We start from the raw sequence: 22,486 nt of genomic DNA on the forward strand, positions 1-22,486 counted from the left end.
ATAAATGATAGTATCTCCTTGGTTCCTGTGGTGAGCTTAAGGTTAAGCATACTGCATGTTATTTTGGTTATATAGGGAAATCTGAATATTTTCTTTCCTTCCTGTAAAAATGTTTGTCCTTATCTTTAGGTTCTCAGCTGTATCTTTCACTAGGATGTTGGTGATACGATCAAAGTGAAAATATTTGCTTTGCTATAGACCTGGAGGCAATCCTGTGTCTTAGTTCTGGAGAGCTCACATTCTTATTTCACATGAACAGAAATAGTGACCAATCTTATATACAATAGCACACTCTAGTGTGTATATTAATTAGCCACTATGGACTGATTCTCATCATGTTTAACTCAATTTTTCAGTGATTTATTGTCTGTGGTATTCAGTAGTAGTATTTTTTCTCTATACTTGGGTGAATTGGAGGAAATGTGTGTCTTCAAATGAGAAGTTACCAGTTTCTTGACAGAATCATTATGATACTAAATGTTACTTATTATTTTTTTAAAATGATGCTTTGAAAGATAAAAAAGAGCTGATAATTTTTGTGGAGAGGAAAATCTTGATGTAATGGAGGAATTGAGTCTAATATGAAGTGTCTTAATGATTTAATTGTATACAGCAAAACTGTGTAAGATAGATTTGAAATTTGTCTTCTAATCTAGTTGCCTGCAGGGAACTACAGTTTGCCTTTTTGCATTAGGACAGAAATTAGGAGGGAATAAAATACATAACTTTCTGAGATGTTGGCTTGGACTTGCAGCTGATTCTGAAGATACCGCAGCCTTACAGAGGATAGGCAGTCAGCATCAACTCAGATAACTGGCTTGCATGTCATATATAGTAACATATGACTCTTAACAGGTATTACAGAAACATTTCTGTAGTTAAAACATGGATGCTTTGTTTTAACTTACCATTTTATTGGCATGCTTTTACTGACTTTTTTTTAAACAGGGTTTGTGAATAAGTAATTGTAAAATGTAAAAAGCACATACTATCAGTTGATCCCAAAAGACAAGATTTTATTTTATGGATTATATTTGATTATTTGTGAAAGTGGGCAAAAATTTGGGATCTTTTCCTGAATTGATTTTATTTCTTCTATCATTTTTTCCCACATATAAATGTGATCTTATAGTGCTTCTTTGCAGTACTGGCTTTTGCTTTATTTGTGTATTACTGCTCTGATATTTTTTTAATGTTATAAATTGTGATTATTGATAACCTAATAAAAAAAGAGGAAGAATTAAATTAAATTTTTCTTGCTCTGATCACAAGAGAAAAATCAGTGGGGAAAAAATACCTATGGAGAAAATGTCATACATTCAATAGGCATTATATAAATTAATTTCTTCAGTTATTTTAAAAACTTTGGAGTTTTTTGGTGTTAGTTATGCTTGCTATAAAACTGGGATTGTGAAATTATTATGGTGTTTACTGTTGTGGGCTGATTATTACCAAAAGGTACTTTGATATGTAGCCATTTGCTTCCTTTTCAGGTGGCTGTGTTTGGTGGCCCTCATTTTCAGTATCAAGTCTCTTTTTTGGATGCTGTTTTTGATATGTGTTAGGAGCACTGACACAAAATAATTTTTCTAAGCATCCACTTTTGATAATGAGAAGAACTGCAGTTGCTTTGAATTAGACAAGAAGTGAGACAGCAAGTACCTTTTTCTTCCCTTCTTGTATATGCTTTCACTTACTGCTGTTACAATATGTGTGACATTCAGGCATGCCAGAGTGGAAGGTGAGTAGGGAATCTGTGCAGAGCCTGTGGGTGGCATGTGCTTTTCCCCAACAATTCAAGACAGTCTGACTCTTAAAAAGTTAGCAGAACAATATATCACCTTAAGGGTAAGTAAATATAATGACATAAAATAAGTTTGAGGTCTTTACTCTCTCTTCTTCCCCCATCAGATCTCACAAACCCTCTTGTTGCAGATCTTACATAGTACCCTGTTGAGAGGTGTTACCCTTACACTTCCCAGTATGCGCAAACACGTGCCCTGCATTTCTGTTGAAATGTTGGATGTTAACAAAGAACCCTGTTTAAACTGTTTATGCTAACAATGGTTCACTTAGACTAAAATTATTTAGGAAGCAATTCAGCTAAAAGATCTAAAAGAAGTGCTAATGCAATTGGCAGGCAGTGACAAGCAGCTGGATGGCGAGTGGTCAGTAACTTTTCCTGCTGTCACAGCTGCTTCAGAAAGCTTCTCGGCCCAGTGGCGTCCTTGGGAACCACACCTCTCAGAAGCTTACCAGGCATTTGGATCCATCTGCCTCTACAGTGGTTTAATTCACAGGGGTCTAACAAAAGAAAAGGGGAGTCTGGAGTCACTTGGATTTTAGATTGTAAGAAAACTTGCAAAGTTTGATCCCATTTTCTCATCCTTATCATTCAAGTTTTATTTGATATATTTCTGAAGGCATGTACATTTGGTAGCATTAAAGCATGTATTCTTATGCATAAATTGTTCACAGTGACATATTTCCTCATATAAGAGTCACAAAATGGAAAAAATTGAAACAGTGATGACCAGTGAGCAATGAATTGCCTGTTACTTTTGTCCACACAGCATGCCTCATGCTCTCTGGAATGATGGTCAAGATTTTGATCACAAAATAAAATAAACCCCTCTGTCTTCCAAGTTGAATTACTGTCAGTGTTCCGATGTGAGATTCTGTCCATCACAAAGCACAAGGGGAGGGGGTGAAAGTCCTCTGAAGATGATTTTACTTAAATTTCAAACTTCTCAACTCATGTTTGATTCCTTTCTTAAAAGCATTTATTAAATAAAGGAAGGAAACAACAACATTCTTTAAAAACCTCTCTGAAGTCATGCAAACCATGCAGGAGAATTCTACAAGAGCCAGAAAACACAAAATTCTACTCTCTTTGATAGGAAATCTGGATATTACATTTTAATTTCAGGTCTATACCATTCAGAACTTTTCATAGAGCTTCCCTTTTCTTTCTTACAAGCAGAGTAATAATTCTAAGAGTAGTTAGGTCAATTAATTAAGCTTATTTTCCTATAGAAAGTACACATTTTATTGAGGATTTGTGAAGAACCGACATGACCATTGTTCATCAAATGAGTATGCTGCTATTCTTGGAATGTTTCTGTTGTGTTCATAACCAAATCATGAAACTCAGGAACTTCGATGTATCTTCATTGTTAGACAATAAATCAATGCATACACTTCCAAAATGTGTTACTTAAAGTGACTTTGGGTCTTCTCCTTATCAGATATTACAAGGACCAAGCACACATTCCTTTGAGTGAATATCTGTAAGATTTTGAAACAGTATTTTACAGACTTTCAGAAGAAAAGGCCAGCCATCCTCAAAAGAATTGAAATTCACCCTTACAAGTTAAAAGAAATAAACTTACAGGCCTGCTGTCTTAGCTGAAGAATCTTGCAAATAGACACAGAAAAAAGGCAGTATAGTGTTCATGAGACTGGATGAAGCCCTTACTTGAAGGGAGCATTGCAATGTGACCTTAAACTTTTCATCTGTGTGCTTGTAATAATGCCCTTCCATTCTCTCTTCTGCCTGTGTTGTAGAAATTGATTGCTAGTCGTGACCCAAGCAAAACTGATGCTTTACTATCGGTTCTGTACTAATGACTCTTTTCCTTTACTTTAGAAAATATTTTAATAAAGTACTTTATAATGTGTTGGATGGAATGTTCATGTTGGTAGTTATACCTTGGTGTTGATGCTTCAACTTATGTTACCAGCTTGCATTTAGTATATGACTTTGAACAAGTCACTAATTCTGAAAAACTTGAGAGATTTATTGTAAGAGGACAAACTGCATTTTTTGCTTTGTGTCTTGATTTGCCTGGTAATGCTAGTGAGAGGCACTGTACTTTTAACCAGAATGAAATATGTTACTTCCTTGGTCAACACACTTGGTTCACTATGTCTCATTGTTGCATTCAAGGTAGTTCTGACAGATCTTGGATGGAAATCTTACCGTTTTAACTCTTCTCATTTAAAGGCTTTCCTCAACATGGAATGCTTTCTCTTCAGTTTTGGTTTTGTTATTTTGTTTTTTTTTTTTCAGCTAGAATAATTAATGACCATTAACTTCCTCTTTCTATATAATTCTTATTTCGTATTTGTGAATCCAGGATATGTTACTATAGTAATTACATTCCCCCTTCCCTCTCCCCTCCCTTCACTTTTCACAGGAAACTTATTTGCTAATGATTTCTGAACTTTTGGAGTTAAGCACTGGATCACATTTTTCCCCCTTATACCAATTCTCTAGTTTTGTACTGTAAAAATATTTCTAGCTCAGCACTTTTTTTTTCTACATATATAACATCTGGGTTTAGCTAATTTGTGGTGTCAATGATACCTATGTATCACAATGTGATTAAACTGATGTACCCAGATGTTGTGCATTGTTATCTGATTTAGTAGTTTATTTACACCTCAAAATATTTCCATCTTCAATTCTTCTGTTTCATATCAGTTGTTCCTGTAGGGCTTCACAAAAAACCCAGTTCTATTCAAGAGAATCTGAATATCTTATTATATTTGGGCCAACGATACGAAGTTTGTATAGCTATAATTTCAAACTTTTTGCTAAGGTGGCCCTTTCAGGAGAAAGGAACTGAATGGCAGAGCAGAAACCTCTACTCAAATATGGAGTAACAGACCCATTAATTTATTTTTAATGGTGTTATATGGCCTTTTGTAATAAAATTGAACACGCTTTGTTAGACACTAGGTTTTTCTTATTTCAAACGTACAGATCTTAGAAAATATAGAATTGTGTTAATTAATTTCAACTTGAGTTCCATCCAAAAAGCAATAAATATGTAGTGTAAGTTGTGAATGGTTTTGCCCTATAATCACTGCAAGGTAAGGTTTGTGATGAATGTCTTTCTGCTTTCTGCACCAGTTTTCCAAGGTGATTTAAAGCATCTATGACGTGCTGTACTAGCTGATTTAAGAACGGATCCCTTAAGCAAAGAATGAGGGAGGAGGGAAAGTTTTTAATTTTCTTACTAATTGGTGACTTGAAAAAGTGGGGCTGCTCATTGATAAGTGTGAAATGCTGATGAGAATCTGATGAGGTGTTCACACTGCAGACTCGGCAAACCACAGGCAAGCATTTTTATGTAAAGGCAAAAATATTAGAATGTTGCTCTCCATGTTATTTTTACATAATACTATGAATAAAATAAAAAGTAAACAGTAGAGCTTTACTTGAAAAACATATTCAGGATGTCTTATGCAAGAACACTTTCCTGGGAACCTTAAGAATTAAAAAATATAAAAAAGGTGCTATGTAATGAGTAGGAGAAGGGTGTGCTTTCTGAGGAAGTTGAATCTGCTACTAGACCATTTCAACATTTTTATTAATATGGGCAGTAGATAACATTTACTAAGAGTATTTACTAAATACTACTTAGATTTGGAAGCCCTGCCATCCACAGGTATACCAAGAAACCAGCAAAATCAGAGTAACAAAATAAAAAAAAAAAATCAGAGAACCATTTAGAATTATCTGAGGACTAATCATGTAAAATTAAGAAATAAAGAAAAATAAGTTTAATACTAGGACAAACTTGAATTGAGCATATATATAATGTCTAAAGAGCCAAGATGTGTGGATTTCTGCATGAAAGATACAAAAAAAGAGGAAAATAATTGATCTTTACTTTCCTAATTAAAATTGTTATGTTGGATGCCTATGTTGTTGTATATAATCTTTGCATGTTTTTGTACAGGAAAAGCATAAGCAGGAGTTAGAAGACATGAGAAAAGCTGGACATGAAGCCTTGAGTATTATTGTTGAAGAATTCAAGGTAAATGAGATGCCGAGATAATACAATTTCCAAATAATATTATTGTGATAGTATATAATAAGTATGCACTACAGGCAGTTGTCTTTAGTACTGCTTGTTCTGGTTGCTCAACCTCTTTCACTTTAAGACTGTCTTTTCTGTTGTTTCCAATTGAGACTGTTTGACCTGAAATTTTGCATGACGTGTTTTCTCACTCTGCACTTTGGGAAACTTCAGATAAAGTAGGTTAGGCACTTTCAGTACTGAAACTTAAAACCAGAACAAAACAAAAATGCTCGGTCAATTGTGGTAAACTGCAGGCTTGATTATTTATCACATATCCGCATTTTGGACCTCCTCACTCTCAAGGAACTGCACTTGCAGGAAAGCAGCCTCACAGAGCAATTTAGCAGGTTTTTATCTACACAGCACTAAGAGAAGCAGTTACGGATGAAATAAGGCTGAATCTGTAATTCTTCTCTCATGTTGTTCCTAGTTCCTCTCATCTGGTAAGATGAAAGAACTGGATGTTACCATGGAGGATAAATCTGTGTCTTTTGTACTGTTATGGAAACTTTCTAGTAAGAAATGCACAGAGGACAAAAACTGAATTAAGTTAGGAGAAGGAATATAAGCTAAGAATTCTAATTAGACTTAAAGAGGTAAAGAAGATCTGACAGGAGAAAAAAGACTGATAATGGGAAATGGAAAAGGCAGCTGTTCTTGAGAATGAGAAGGGAGACATGAGACTTGTAGGCAACTGTGAGCTGGGAACACAAATCTGACAATGTAGTTAGTGAAGGGGAAATTCAAATTGTAACTGCTCAGCAACAGTAATTTGTGACCAAGGAATGATCTGGCATGGAGGGCAAGAAGGCCCAACTGCAGAATGGTTTAAACTTGCTGGAAGCAGGAATGCCAGAGATAGGACTGAGGGAGTAAGGGAGTGAGGTTTTCCTTGGTAATGAGATAAGAAATGTCACAGCGTTATCTTGTAGCAATCCGTCCTGAAATGTGAGTTCTTAGGGGCCACTTTTGGTAAACAGAGCTGACTCTGGGGGATGAACTGAACCCTGGGTTAAGGTGCCACATGCCGATGCTCCCATGATCAGTGCTGGTGCAAGTGTATATAAGGAATTGTCTTATGTTGCATCTTTGCAGACTCCTTGTAAAGCTGCTTATGGAGGTAGGACTGTCCAATCCATTGTTCATTAAATATTTTTGTTTAAGCACAAACATGTTTAATTTGCCTCAAGGGGTATGATAAAAATTCCCCAACATTATTTAGGGTTGGAATGGAACTGGTAAGGTAAAAAGGACAGGATTGAGGTTGGGTCTTGTGATTCAGGTAATAAGCTGAAAGCTTGAGCCTAGGACCTGCTGGTCAAGAAGCCTGCAATACTTTTTTAGGGATGGTAGGCAGGTTGGTTTGTTTTCAGCAAATACCCAAAACTTACTTGCAATATATGTTTCTTTGTGGTGGTGTCAGGATCTGCAGCTCCAGAAGAGCTATCTGTGCCAGATTCCAAGTCTGCTGCAAAATTTGGGATCTTAATGTTACGCAAAACTTTTTTTTTTAATTAGGTTATATGGAGCTTGTAGGCTCCGTTCCTCACATGTAAGGCAGGCCTACCAAATTTCAAGTCTGAGAGAGCACCACTCTGTGGGGGACCTGATGCCTTTAGGACCCTCTGCTTGAAGGCAGCCCATGTCACAGGCTACAGGAAAGTATAAAGTAATTCTAGTCATCATACATGTTTGCAACAACTCGTAATAAGAAAGCCTTTCAATAATTGCTAATAACTGTTAGTAGTGTTCTAGCTAATATTGAAATTGGACTATCTGTAGAAATATAGACAGATAGACAGAAATATAGACAAATACAGACAGAAATATGTCTGTCTCTATCAATACAACTTATATTAATTTCATCTAAAGGGAACCTATCCAGAAAAAAGTTTCAAAAGTTTCCATTCCTGAGAAGAGTTAAGCATGGCCACTGGTGATGTCCCATTTCTCCACACCTCCCTCATTTCACTTCTGGAGGAGAGTGATTGTGTTTCTTTTCCCTTCCTTATTTGAGGACCACTTTGCAATAGAAGTTCTCAAATGGGAATTTTCTTTGGACTGTCCCATTTTGGATGGGCCACTGAACATGTTGCATATCAGCACTTTTCATTTCTGCTTTGTGCTAGATTAAATTATCTAGATTAAATATCTGGCTGTTTCTGTGTGAACTTAGGTTTTGAAAAATCCAGTGAGCCCAATTGGTAATTGCTGTACTTATGTTTCCTCCTTTTGATTTCTGAAAATATAAAAAAAATTGTGAAATGCAACAATTTTATAGTATTGAATGAAAGTTCTGTATGTTACAAGTCAACAGCAGCTGTGAAGATCTGATATGCCATCTGGAAAAGACGACTTAGGTTTATCAGTTTCTATGATTTGGCACAAAAGATTAGGGATTTAATTGAATACTGTGATTCTAAGTAATATTTATATTTAGCATACTATGTCTCATAGACTGTTTATATTCAAGTTATATAAAGGCATTCTTTAATACCAGGGAACCATGGCATGAATATACTTCATACAAGTCTTCCTGTTGCCTCATGTGGTTAGTTGCCATATTTTGGTCAATGAGATTACAGTACTCTGAGGAGAAATCACATGAGCTATGCCAGCATCTGAGTAAAATACTGCAAACAACCTTGTCTGGAAACATGCAGCGAGTTATTCTTCAGGGTAGCAGGAAGAATCCAAAAAGTTTTTTAGGTTTAAAAAAAATCAAGCTTTTTTGTTTGTTTGTTTATAGCTTAAATATCTTTTCAGTAACCCTTTACCATGTACTTAAAAAGGAATAACAGTGAATCATCAGAGAAGTCAGTGAAGGCAAAAACTGTTCTGTAGTTTTGTTTGAGCAAATAATCTCATGGATTCTTTTCAAATGTTAATTCATGGTTAATATTTCAATATAGAACAGGGTTAAGATTTTTTTTTTTTTTCCCCTTCAGTAAATGAGTCAAATGTGTTTTTGTAATTATAAAAGTAATATTTTACATTTTGGATACTCCTTAACTACTCATATCTTTAGGAATTTATTATATTTATCAGACATGTTGGCGCAGCTAGTAGTCAGATAACCAAAGGAGTCCTACATATAGCATTTGTTTAAGAATGTAAAGTAAATCTGATTAGTCCTTGTAGTGAAATACAGAATTGTGGAATTCATTGACTCTCTTAATTCACTGATGATTAGCCATGCTTAATTTTGTGCTGAAATAGGTCTTCTTTAGGATTTAAGACTGTATTACACTAATTCATATCATTTATATGCAGAAGTGATTGCCATTTTCCTTAGATTTTGTAAGTACTATCTAATTAATCCCCAAATTACCTTGAGTGTGGAAATTCACCTATGCAAGTCTACTGAATTTTTTAAAAGGCATAGGAAGGAAAATCTTTCTTACGATGAGTACAGTCCTATTTTGCATTCCTTGGGTTTTAAGAAAATGAACTGATGCAGATTATTCCAATCCAGTGCTTGCTCATGGCCCAAATTAGGCTCTGTTGCAGTCATGACTGTTGGAATTATGACTAATCCTCTCTGATTCCAGCCAATTATAATTTTGTAATGCCAAGCATGAGCGAATGTAATGCCCAACATTGGTTGCTTAAGGATAGCTATGTAAAAATATGAACCATTCACCATTAGCCCCAGAAGATAATCCCCAGAATACCTCAAGCCCCAAATCCTCTAAATTAGGTATTGAAACTCTGGGTTGAACAACAATGGCAAAGAGTTGACTACTTGCCTTCTCTGTATTCCTGCCATAGGTTAGTCTTCCTACTGGTAGATTTGTGAAAGTGCCTTTCTTTTGGCGTACAAGGGAAGAGAGAATTGCCATTTTTTCACTTCTGTCTACAAGGTTGCCAAGTTAGTAACCAAAAGCTCACATTTTTCTTACATTTAGAGCTAATTATTACTCCTTGCAGACTTACTGCAGCAGGTTTTTTTGTTGTATCTTTCTATGCTTGAAAGTGGGTTACACTTTGTGATAATCACTCTCCTCTATTTTGGGGAATTATTTGTTGTAAAAGGGACAATATTTCTCTACGTTGATCTTTCATTAGTACATTATCCCTAGGCAGACCAGGCACTCAAGTTTAAGACCAAACCCTCTCAATTCCTACCCTTGTTGTGACTGGTGCTTTTTAATATGGCAACAGTGTCGAAAATGGAGTTTACACAAGAAGTCAAATACCGAATGATCTAACTTCAAGGACCTGTATATACCAAAGCCTTTAGAATTATTGCAGTTTTCTTTGGAATATTAGCTTGCCAAATGTGCTGGGAAAGCCATTAACAGAGACCATTAGACACTTCGTAGCACAAACCCTCAAAAACCTTGGCCACTGTTAAGCATCTCACATTCTTATCTTCTTTTCAACAAATAAACCATCTACAACACAGTCATGAAATTCATATTAAAAAACATGGGAAAACAAATTAAAAATTAACTTAGTGTTCTGTGTAGGCCAAGTTTCCCCTTCTCATGTTTACCTAATTTTGTTTAATTTGTCTTTCATGTCATTTTTTTTAAACTTTTATCCCTGGTAATTAACTACGGTAAAGAAAAAGTAAATGTAGATCTTGGAAATGATGCTTGTGGGATCATGTCACATTTTAAGATATTTACCACAAGCAACATAAGGATTTTTCCTCTGCTTGTTTAATCAAGCTTTTGTTCTGAAATTGTCATAGTTCTGTAAATAGACAAGTTAAGATTTTTAATCTGCTTTGTTTATATTTCTCACCATACAAAATATTCTCTAATGTAAACTTTAAAGAATATGAGGTTACAGGCAGGTGTATTTATTTGATGGTATTTATTTACTTAGATTATTTTATGCAATTATTAGTCTTCTAAAAGACAGCTTGCATGAATCAGATGTGTGTTTCCTTTTATGGAAATTAACTTCAAGATGCAAAGTCCTTTCCAGCCCTCCTAATAGTGAGAGTTTTATCTATCAGTTTTCAGTGTTAGGTGGTTGGGTTTTTTCAGCTTTCCAGAATGTAAGAACAGACAGATTTGCAAGGTACAGGATATGTGGGGACCATCAGATTGTCTTTCAAAATTATTTGTGTCAATAATAGACCTCTGAACTGAAAGGATACCCTCTAATAAACAAAGGAAAATTTAAAAGATTTCATTACAAAGGAAGCTAATCTAGAATCAGGATATCTATTTTTAGCCATAGTTTATCCTTAGTGAGAAGGGAAAACTCTTGAAATGTGGCCAGTTCTCAGCTCTTTAAAACACCAGCTTAGCTTATTAAGTTTCCAAGATGACATACTGGCTCAGAAAGGCCTGACACATGAATAAAAGGGTAAATTCAAAAGTTGTTGCAAGGGCTTGTATTTCACTACCAACTTCTGTACTTGTCCATGTGTAAGTTCAAGTGGGCCTTGAATGTAATACAATATTTTTTTTTTTGTCATGAAGAGCTGATGGCTAGAAAAGGAGAGATTCCTTGTCATTTTTACAGTATAGAAGTACTCATGTACAACAGTGATGCTACTATAAAAATCTTTCTACAGAATTCTGATAAAAGCAAGGTACAATCATTCTCGACCTTCTGAAGATCTGGCTATCAAAAATATTTTATTATTGATTAAAGCAGCTGCAATTTTAAAAGTAATTGTAAAAATTACAAGGTATGTCTGCCTCCCTTTTTAGTAAGGATGACTTTTATATGTGGTTCTCACTATAGAACAATAAATACGGTGTTAAATATAATAATTGAAAGGTTTGATTAAGAGTAAGTTTGCAGTTTTTTTCTGGCAGGAGTCTGGGAGAACATGGTTTTGTGGAAAATAAATCATTTAAACTCACATGCCAGTAAAACTGAGATATCTAGATAAACTGAGCATGGTATTCAAACTGTAAGTTGTTGATCATTACTGGTATACCAAAAGCAGTTGAAAATGAAACTGAAGTTGTTATACCACTTTGCAAAAACCACATTGCCCTGTTTGATTCAAATGTCTTTTACATTATGTCACCTGACTAAAATTCAGTTCACACTGTAAACAGGACAGTGGTTAGTGAAACCATGAAGCTTCTTCATACCCTGATGCACATCAAAATGTGTTGACCTTTTGTAAAGAATAACTTGTGAGAAGAATTTTCCATAGGAAACACTTTTTGACTTGATATGTAAAATTTCACAGCACGAGCTCTGTTTAAAGCTTTGCTATCATGCTATGACTATGAGTGGAAACAATTCAGGAAATTCAACTCAACATTTTGTTTTATTTAATTTAGAACCTACTTCATTGTAAATTGAAAGTTGACTCTGACCTAAGCAGGAGTTTATTTGCTTTCATTTTGGTTAATATTCACTTGTACAAAACCCCCCCTTTATTCCATAGCACCTATATGGACATGTTTCACTTTAACTTAAAGGAAGGCTCACCTGCAAATAGCCTGATTGTGAAAATATGCAGTATCTTGGGCTGAAGTGGATAAGTTGGATTCTGTTGAAAAAGACATTTTTGGAAATCTTCTAAATAGTTTTATTTATATAGTATGTGTACTAGCTAATAACTGAGTTATAACACAACCAGTCAAATAGTATGTTTTATTGAGTTAATGTATCTTCTCCAGGGGTCAGGAAAGAATTTTGATTGTGTCTTCTGCTCTGTTTCATCATTCAACAATTGGTTAATTATATTTTGCCCTTAAATAAAGTAGTAGAAATTAATTGGTGGTCGAGGCAAGATGCTGAATTAGATGAATCATTGTCTAATGCTATGAAGCATAGACATTCTTATGTAATATTGCTGAAATTAATACTGGTATTTAATATAGTTCATATGTTTGAAGTAGTATGGTAACTTTACTTTTCACTAGGTAACTTTATTTTTAAAGATGACTTGTTTTGGCCATCCTGACTCGGCAATTTTGAAGGAAAGAAGGTGTTGGATGTACTGGCTTGTATTTAGTTACATAAGCAAGTCAATGATGGTTGAGCAGGGGAAAGAAACGAGGGAGGATATTCTTTTGGATTGACTAAGAGTTTTGTTGCGGTGCTTTTGAGTAACGTTACAGAACATAATGCAGCAGCCTGTACATCATGATGCATGTTTTGTACTGATGTTTCATGTGAGTTGATTTAACATTTTCAAACAATGCTACATATCTGAGAAGTCTGGTTTTTGCATGGATTGAAATTGCTTTTACACTGTGTTTCAGAAGAGATGAGAGGGGGTAATAAACTCTGCTGGTTTTCGTCTTGCCTTTTTTTTTCTGACTAGTTTTTTTTCTCCTGTAAAAAGAGGAAGTTGAGGGAAAGAGATTTAGCAATTTATTACTGTTAGGGAATTTGGGATGAATTTGGGGGTGACAGTCTATATTTTGGCTATATAATTCAAGGAGGATTTTCATAAATTCTAGTTTTTGGCCATACAATAAATCCTGTTCTGGGCAAACAGCTGTGGTTTCTATTGCCAGTAGAATTAAGACAGTATGCACTAGGGCTGGGCAAATAGGTTTGTATTAAAAATGGGCTGGAGTGTCTCAGCTATGGTTTTGGCAAAATCTTAATCATTGCTCCTTTACCTTTCCAAGGATGAGGACAAATTTTAGAAAGCATCTAGTGCTCCGTACATAACACAACCTGTAGAAATAAGACCTGTAGAAATAAGACAACAAAAAACACTTCTTCAAATACATTAGCAGCAAAAGGAGAGCTAAGGAGAATCTCCAGCCCCTAGTAGATGGGGGAGGGAACACAGTGACCAAGGATGAGGAAAAGGCTGAGGTACTTAATGCCTTCTTTGCCTCAGTCTTTAATAGCAGGGCCGACTGTTCTCTGGGTACCCAGCCCCTGGAGTTGGAAGATAGGGACGGGGACCAGAATGGAGCCCCCATAATCCAGGGGGAAATGGTTAGTTACCTGCTGCACCACTTAGACACTCACAAGTCTATGGGGCCTGATGAGATCCACCCGAGAGTACTGAAGGAGCTGGCAGAAGTGCTCACCAAGCCCCTTTCCATCATTTACCAGCAGTCCTGGCTAACTGGGGAGGTCCCTGCTGACTGGAGATTAGCTAATGTGACGCCCATCTGCAAGAAGGGCCGGAAGGAGGACCCGGGGAACTACAGGCCTGTCAGCCTGACCTCGGTGCCGGGGAAGCTGATGGAGCAGATCATCCTGAGTGCTATCACACGGCATGTAGAGAATAACCAAGGGATCAAGCCCAGCCAGCATGGGTTCAGGAAAGGCAGGTCCTGCTTGACCAACCTGATCTCCTTCTATGACAAGGTGACCCGCCTAGTGGATGAGGGGAAGGCTGTGGATGTTGTCTATCTAGACTTCAGTAAAGCCTTTGACACGGTTTCCCACAGCATTCTCCTGGAGAAACTGGCTGCTCATGGCTTGGACGGGTGTACTCTTCGCTGGGTAAAGAACTGGCTGGACGGCCAGGCCCAAAGAGTGGTGGTGAATGGAGTTTACTCCAGTTGGCAGCTGGTCACAAGCAGTGTTCCCCAGGGCTCTGTGTTGGGGCCAGTTCTGTTTAACATCTTTATCAATGATCTGGATGAAGGGATCGAGTGCACCCTCAGCAAGTTTGCAGATGACACCAAGTTGTGTGGGAGTGTTGATCTGCGTGAGGGTAGGAAGGCTCTGCAGAGGGATCTGGACAGGCTGGATCGATGGGCTGGGGTGAATTGTATGAGGTTTAACAAGGCCAAGTGCAAGGTCCTGCACTTGGGCCACAGCAACCCCATGCAACGCTACAGGCTTGGGGAAGAGTGGCTGGAAAGCTGCCTGGCAGAGAAGGACCTGGGAGTGTTGGTTGACAGACGCCTGAATATGAGCCAGCAGTGTGCCCAGGCAGCCAAAAAAGCCAATGGCATCCTGGCTTGTATCAAAAATAGCGTGGCCAGCAGGACTAGGGAAGTGATCGTGCCCCTGTACTCGGCACTGGTGAGGCCGCACTGTGAATACTGTGTTCAGTTTTGGGCCCCCCACTACAAGAGGGACATTGAGGTGCTGGAGCGTGTCCAGAGAAGGGCAACGAAGCTGGTGAAGGGTCTGGAGCAGAAGTCTTATGAGGAGTGGCTGAGGGAACTGGGATTGTTTAGCCTGGAGAAAAGGAGGCTGAGGGGAGACCTTATCGCTCTCTACAACTACCTGAAAGGAGGTTGTAGAGAGGTGGGGGTCGGTCTCTTCTCCCAGGTAACAAGTGATAGGACAAGAGGAAATGGCCTCAAGTTGCGCCAGGGGAGGTTTAGACTGGATATTAAGAAATTTTTCTTCACTGAAAGGGTTATCAAGCATTGGAACAGGCTGCCCAGGGAAGTGGTTGAGTCGCCATCCCTGGAGGTATTTAAAGGACGTTTGGATGAGGTGCTTAGGGACATGGTGTAGTGGTGGTCTTGGCAGTGTTAGGTTAATGGTTGGACTCGATGATCTTAAAGGTCTTTTCCAACCTATACGATTCTGTGTGAAATACAGGATAAAATTTTGTGGTCATTTGTATTTTCTGATCTTTATACTTTTCTTCTCAGATTGGGTACAGTACAGTTTTTCAGTCTGTATGCTGTGATACAGTTCTCTAGTGTTCCCACAGTACATGTAGTGTGCTGTCAATTACATTCCAGGACTACTTAATTCTCTGACCATTGCTAAAGCATGTAATAGAGTAATTATGTTGTGGTGGGTTGACCCTGGCTGGACACCAGGTGCCCACCAAAGCTGCTCTATCACTCTTCTCCTCAGCTGGACAGAGGAGAAAAAATATAACGAAAGGCTTATAGGTTGGCATAAGAACAAGGCGATTGCTGACCGATTGCCATCACAGGCAAAACACTCTCGACTTGGGGAAATCAGTTTAACTTATTGCCAGTTGAAATCAGAATAGGATAATGAGAAAACAAAAACTAAATCTTAAATCACCTTCCCCCTACCCCTCCCTTCTTCCTGGGCTCAACTTTATTCCCAAGTTTTCTACCACCTCCCCTCCAGCGGCACAGGAGGATGGGGAATGGGGGTTGTGGTCAGTTCATCACACGTTGTCTCTGCTGCTCCTTCCTCCTCACGGGGAGGACTCCTCACACTCTTCCCCGGCTCCAGTGTTGGGTCCCTCCCACAGGAGACCATCCTCCACCAACTTCTCCAACATGAGTCCTTCCCACAGGCTGCAGTTCTTCACGAACTGCTCCAGTGTGGATCCCTTCCATGGGGTGCAGTCCTTCAGGAACAGACTGCTCCAGCATGGGTCCCTTCCACGAGGTGCAGTCCTTCAGGAACAGACTGCTCCAGCATGGGTCCCCCACAGGGTCACAAGTCCTGCCAGCAAACCCACTCCAGCGTGGGCTCCTCTCTCCACAGGGCCACAGGTCCTGCCAGGAGCCTGCTGCAGTGCAGGCTTCCCATGGGGTCACAGCCTCCTTTGGGCATCCACCTGCCCTGGTGTGGGGTCCTCCATGGGCTGCAGGTGGATATCTGCTCCACTGTCAACCTTCATGGGCTGCAGGCGGACAGCCTGCCTCACCATGGTCTTCACCATGGACTGCAGGGGAATCTCTGCTCTGGTGCCTGGAGCACCTCCTTTCCCTCCTTCTTCACTGACCTTGGTGTCTGCAGAGTTGTTTCTCTCACATATTCTCACTCTTTGGCTGCAGTTGTGCAGGTTTTTTTTTCCCCTCCTTAAATATGTTATCCCAGAGGTGCTATCACTGTCGCTGATGGGCTCGGCCTTGGCCAGTGGTGGGTCTGTCGTGGAGCAGGCTGGCATTGGCTCTATCGGACACAGGGGAAGCTTCTCGCAGCTTCTCACAGAAGCCACCCCTGTAGCCCCCACGCTACCAAAACCTTGCCACACAAACCCAATACAGATGTATATTCCCTTAAGGACACCCCAAGGTGATTATGGATAAAATTGTTGTTATGATGCTTGGATCTAGTTTCAACTCGGGGTCTTCCAAAATTATTCTAATGTATGAAACTTAAAGCTAAGGTTGGCTCTTTATCTGAGTTCAAAAAGGGGTTTGGACTAATTTACTTAGTTAAGTTTTATTTTGTTTTGGTAAAATTCCAGTTTATGAAATTAAGATGGATTCACTTTTAATCTTTCTGCAAACTAGTTTAAAAATGTTTCGTACTGTCATTTAAATGCATGAAGGTTTTGGTAATGGTTTGAGGAAATAATGGCTTCTGTGATTTTTATAACCCATCATATATAAAACTAAAATGGATATGAAGACTTGTTAGAGAACTTGTTCTTAAGGGCTTTCATTCTCTTTGTTCTGTCAGAAGCCACCAGGCATTTTTGGTTAGTGAAGGAAAAAGTAGTATCAATTCTCTGATAGCTTTTTTGAGTGAGGAGAGTGATGAGAAAGGAGGGAAGAAGCAGGATTTCTTGAATGGTTTGGAATGTTTCTGATAGTTTAAGCTTCAGAAGAAGACTTTGCTGTTATTGTCATCCTACAAGTCCTGTTATTTGGAGTGTTCGTGTGGAGCAACCACACTGTATATAGTTACTGTTAAATGTGAGGATGCATGTTACTCCTTAGCTTTCCCATTAACAGTCTGAATTTGTTCTTTAAAAACCTCCCCAAAGTTGTTCATGTATATAAGTCCAGAAACAATGAGCAGAAAACATAAGACAGTTTGGTGGTGGAGTATAATGTGCATTGGCAATATGAATTATTTCCAAGTGACAAAATAAAATAGCAAGTAGAAGATATAAGTTCTCCCAAATGAATTCTAGCGTTTAAACTACCTTATAATACAATAAAACCATATAGTTTACAGACAACAGAACATGTTCCCCCCCCCCCCCCCCCCCCAAGGATCTACAAGGTTCTAGCAGATTCTACAATTCTGCTATTATTTTGTTATTCCTTGCGCTGTAAAGGCTGCTTAACTAACAAGAATCCAGAGATACTGGTATTAGAATAAGAACTAATCAACGAATCTTTGAAATCTTAGAAAATTTGGCTTCATCTGTAGTGGTTCAAGAGCCATTTTCCTATTCTCTGGGAAAGGAAAATCAGGACTGAGGCAATGTGCAGACTCCTAATTTTCCTTTTGGTTAAATTGTACTGGTTTTAGTCCTGATAAGATGAGAGGAACATATAATGATTTCTTTCATTTGTTTTTGAAAGGAAGAAAATACAACTTTTTGAAAGGAAGAAAAAGTACATCAGACTCCAATCCATCTGATAACTGATAGATTTTGGAAAGGGACCTAAAGGTTAGCTATTCCATATCTGACTCTGATAGTTTCTTGTCAATTCTTTGAGTCATCTTAAGTTCCTATACTGAAACTGAGGATACCGAGCTAGATTAATTGTTAAAATATAAGGTAATTTATTCTTGTCCCAGTTTTTTTTGACCAAATAAAACCCACTGACTACCTTAAGTTAGTGTAATTTTCGGAAGTAATTCTGGCTTTAGAGGAATTAAATCTAGATGTGTTAATTTGGCACCCTTTTCTTCCCCTAATAATTTTCTCAGTGCTACTTTCTTCTATCATTTTCTGATCTACAAGACAAAACAGCTATAGATTAAAGTCTGAGGCTTAAAACTTGACCGAATTTTAGTTTTGATTAGCTAAGATAATGCCAAGTTGAAAATGAATTATAACTGAACCAAACCTAATAAAACAATGTCAGTGTAGACATTAATTCTTGTTTTTCTCAGTTAATGGTGTTTTTTGTCCAGTTTAGTAGTGGTAAAAGTGTAATATGAGATACAGGGAAGAAGGAAATGTTAGAAGGCAATGTATATACGTTTATCTGATTATTTGGAGCTGTGGTGATATTTTTCTGTTTTCTTTTCAGGAGTCAGAGGGAAGATGTTACTATTCTTATTTTATTATACCTAAATATACTTTGATTATTTAGTACATAAGCCTTGTAAATTCTGTCTTTGATTAGTGGAAAGGCATCAGTTCAAATGATGATGTACTTACAATCATAACTATGGTTATGCATTCATATGGTTATGCGTACAGTTCATTCTCATATTCATGCATGGCTTTGTATTTGAATTTTAAGCAAACCACTTTAAGTAGTTGTTTATCTAAGGTACCACAGTCCCTGAGGTACCACTGTCCCCTGATACAACGACTTACATAAGTGGTTGGGAGGCAGAAGTTTTTTGAAAGCTGAGGAAATTACAAATGGGAAAAGAAGATCTAGTAAATCCCTGGAAAAAGATGACTGTTTATTTGGCTCTAGTAAAGACCTAAAAGGCGACCTCACTTTTGGTTAGAGGCAGATGTAGTTAGGGCTTGTGAATTGTGTTGTGCTGAGGAAGGGGAAAAAAAAAAAAAGCCCAGAAGCAGGAAGGACTAGTTGATAAATGTAAAGAAATCCTGAAAATCTGAACCCACCACTTCCTCTATGACTATCAAGTGTAGACTGAGGCAACAAATGTGGTAGGAGTCTAGAAAAAGATCCACATCAAGACTGATGCCTCTTCCATCACAGTCCTGAAACTGACTGTTGGTACAGGATGTCCCTTGCCACCCTGTGTCAAGGAAGTTCATTGCACAGTATATAGGAGAAATGAATTACCAAGAGCACCCATGCTGAAATCCTACCCTTTGACTTCGTGCAACAGATGCCACAGGCTACATTCTGCTGTAACCTTACTTGAAATGATTCAATGAGCTTTTAAAAGGAGACTGCCTCAAGAATGCCAGCTTGATATTAGGTCAGTGGCCACAGATTTATGGAACATCAGCTCACCAGGATAATTGTGTAATTGATTAAGGAAGAAAGTGGTGTTTCAGCAGCAATAAGTAGTTGACCAGAATAGCAATTAGTCAAAAGAGTTTCAGTGTCATTGTACTGAAGGAAGTATGTAAATATATAACAGTTAGAGATGCCTATCATCAAATAGCTAAATGTATGTAATAGTAAATTATTAATTAATATAAATAGTAAATTATTTAACTAGTAAATTAGTTTTTTAAATTAGTAATTTACGTTGTTGATTATCTTGAAATTTGCAAAAGCTTTGGATGTATATCATGCATGTCTGCTGTATTTACCCTATCAAGAAACCTTAAATGATGGTTGTGATCAGACAAAGAAGAAGAAAACCTCATTTGTTAACTCTGTTTTCTTTTTTCTTTTTTTTTGTCTTTTTTTACAATATCTTGGAAAGACGTTGTTTTATGACATCTTTATGTTTATATTTACTTTTATAGTTAGCTGGAGCCAGGCAGATGTAGGATATATGCAATGAACATAGTGTCCTAGGCAACAACTGCATGTTAGATTAGAATTAAAGGAAATTGTCAAGTTTGCCTTTTGTTTTATTTTAAAAATTGTCTTATTTCTGATAATTTCAATGATAACTGAAGAATAATGAAAGTTTTAATTTAAAGGGCAAGATACATTTGTCTAGTTATGCCAATTCTCTGACACTTTCCTGTTCATACTTCAGAAGAGCAGACTTTGTTTTATAGAAGTGCCTTATCTGACAGTACTGACAATTATGATCAGTCCTGAGCACAAAAATTTTCTCATGAGAATAAAATCATTCCACACTCTACAATAAATTAGAGCTCAGCATTCTGTTTTGATTGTAAGCATATCTTAAAACCATAAGGTTCTGAGAATCTTTAGATTCCTCTTGAAAGGGGAAATCTTATTTTTATAATAAGGAGTTATTGCTATTTCAGGGTATTATGTGACACACCTCATCTTCTTTTAAGTGACTTGAAAAGATTTGAGCCTTGGCATAAATAATTTATTCTGTGTTTTAAAGGCCTGTTTGAGTGGCTGATCTGCTGCATCTCTCCATCAAAAATAAAGATTTTTGTCTGGAGATTTTTTTTATGACACAACATGGAAGCTATCTCTGACATACTGTGCCACATAGGGGGATTTTTCTCTCTGTCTCCTTACTCAGCCAACTAGTGGAATAGTCAAATACAGGATCAATTCTGTGGTACTATTTAAACTTTATTAGTAGCATGTATGATAGAAAGGGAAGGCTTTTGTTTCTGAATGTGGAATTTAATGTATTTTCTAAAGAAAATAATAATAATAAAATAAATTTTAAAATTTTAACAACTCTACATGCCATTCAATGAATAATAATTATTTCCTTGAAAACTTTATACCATTTAATACAAATTTAACAGTTGCCAGTTAAGTTTGCATAGTAAAGTGCATAAAGTTACTCACTCCTTGGCGTGAGCAAAAAGCCATCTGAGAAATGGCATTTCAACTTAATGATCATTCTGTTACTGTTTTGCCTAAGATCAGAATTTGATTTTTTTTTTCTTTTGTGCCAGTTATATGAAACAATTCTTGTCACAATAGTTTAGGAAAAAAAAACCCCATACCCCAAAGTACAGACTTATTTTTTGCCAGTGATATGTGGCAATTCTAGTTTATACACAGTAGGATTTAGCATATAACGTTTCACATACAGAAGTTACACTTCTTTGAGTGTTAAGTTTTTGTGATTGCCTGAATGTATATCAATAAAAGAACTAAATTTAGTTAGAAAGAAATTGGCTTTTATGAAAGTAAACTTTTGGCTAGCTAAATCCCCTGCAAACTCCGGTAAATGTATTCTTATACTTTGATTAAAGTATATGTTAAGCACTATTTTTACCTTTTAAATCTTTCTGAACCTGTGCTGAAACTAATACCATGCTATAGCATTACTGAAGAACACTGATTTTGGCATAAGAGGCTAATAAGTGGAAAATTTGGAAAGGTAGTTAAAAAATTGTAAGAAGGTTTTTTTATATATTTTTGGTTTGTGTGTTTTTTTTTTTTAAAGTATTCAAAATTTTATTTAATGTGTGTTATGTTCCACGAAGTAAATATATCTCTAAAATAAAGATTGTTTGAAAGAGGAGATTTTTTTTTTCTTGTCTGCATTTGGGCCAAAGGTCTGTTTTCTATAAAATTTATGTCTGTTTTAACTTACACAGTAATTTCAACTACTTCACTATATTGATTACTACTTAAAAATAGTTTGCTACATTGTGTATGAATAGCCCAATGAATATTTGGAAAGTGACATAAATATTTGATAATATTAGGGAAAAAGACTTGCATAGCATGAGTTAGGTAAATCCTGCATTTAAATACCATCATTGTTTAAGGAAGCCTGAGTGTAATTCCTCAAATGTAATTTGGTTTTTCACTTATCTTAAAATATTTTTATTTCTCTTTTTGCATTCAGATGCTGGAAATTCTGCAGAGTTCAGTCAAGTGCATGTGAATACACACGTGTGCGCGCACACGTGTGCGCACACATAGAATTCCTAATTTTATCATCATCTTGTTACTGTCTTGGTACTTTGACTTTCCACACTTTGACTTCCACTGCTTCACATTTGAGTGTGAACTTCCTGGGGGGGGCGTTCTTTTATGTTTTAAATTACTCAGAATTTCCATCTGCTTTTACTTGACTTGTGGTTGTGAAGATCATGCTTGGCCCATGGGATCTTACACTGTGCCGAGAGGATGTGGAGTTTTGTCAGCCAGGGAAATATGTCTGGCTTTTTTTTTTTTTTTTTTTCTTCAGCAGCTTTCATATGCTTCTCTTCTTGTGTGGTCCCACTAAACTGAGTATATTTAACAGAAATACTCTCCCTCTCTATCTTCTGTGTGCTGCTTTTTTAA

General features: G+C 37.1%; 1 protein-coding gene across 17 annotated transcripts in view; it reads left to right on the plus strand.

Annotated features, from left to right (window-relative positions):
• CCDC91 (coiled-coil domain containing 91) overlaps window positions 1-22,486 on the plus strand; it is a 341,211-nt gene that overhangs the window by 246,194 nt on the left and 72,531 nt on the right. For all 17 annotated transcript variants that reach the window (XM_075508273.1, XM_075508327.1, XM_075508281.1 and 14 more), the window contains one exon: window positions 5,751-5,828. In XM_075508273.1, coding sequence (XP_075364388.1) covers window positions 5,751-5,828 — 78 coding nt within the window. The remainder of the gene's footprint in view (window positions 1-5,750; window positions 5,829-22,486) is intronic.

This window comes from Mycteria americana, chromosome 1 (assembly GCF_035582795.1).
Source record: "Mycteria americana isolate JAX WOST 10 ecotype Jacksonville Zoo and Gardens chromosome 1, USCA_MyAme_1.0, whole genome shotgun sequence".
In the NCBI taxonomy this organism is placed as follows: Eukaryota; Metazoa; Chordata; class Aves; order Ciconiiformes; family Ciconiidae; genus Mycteria; species Mycteria americana.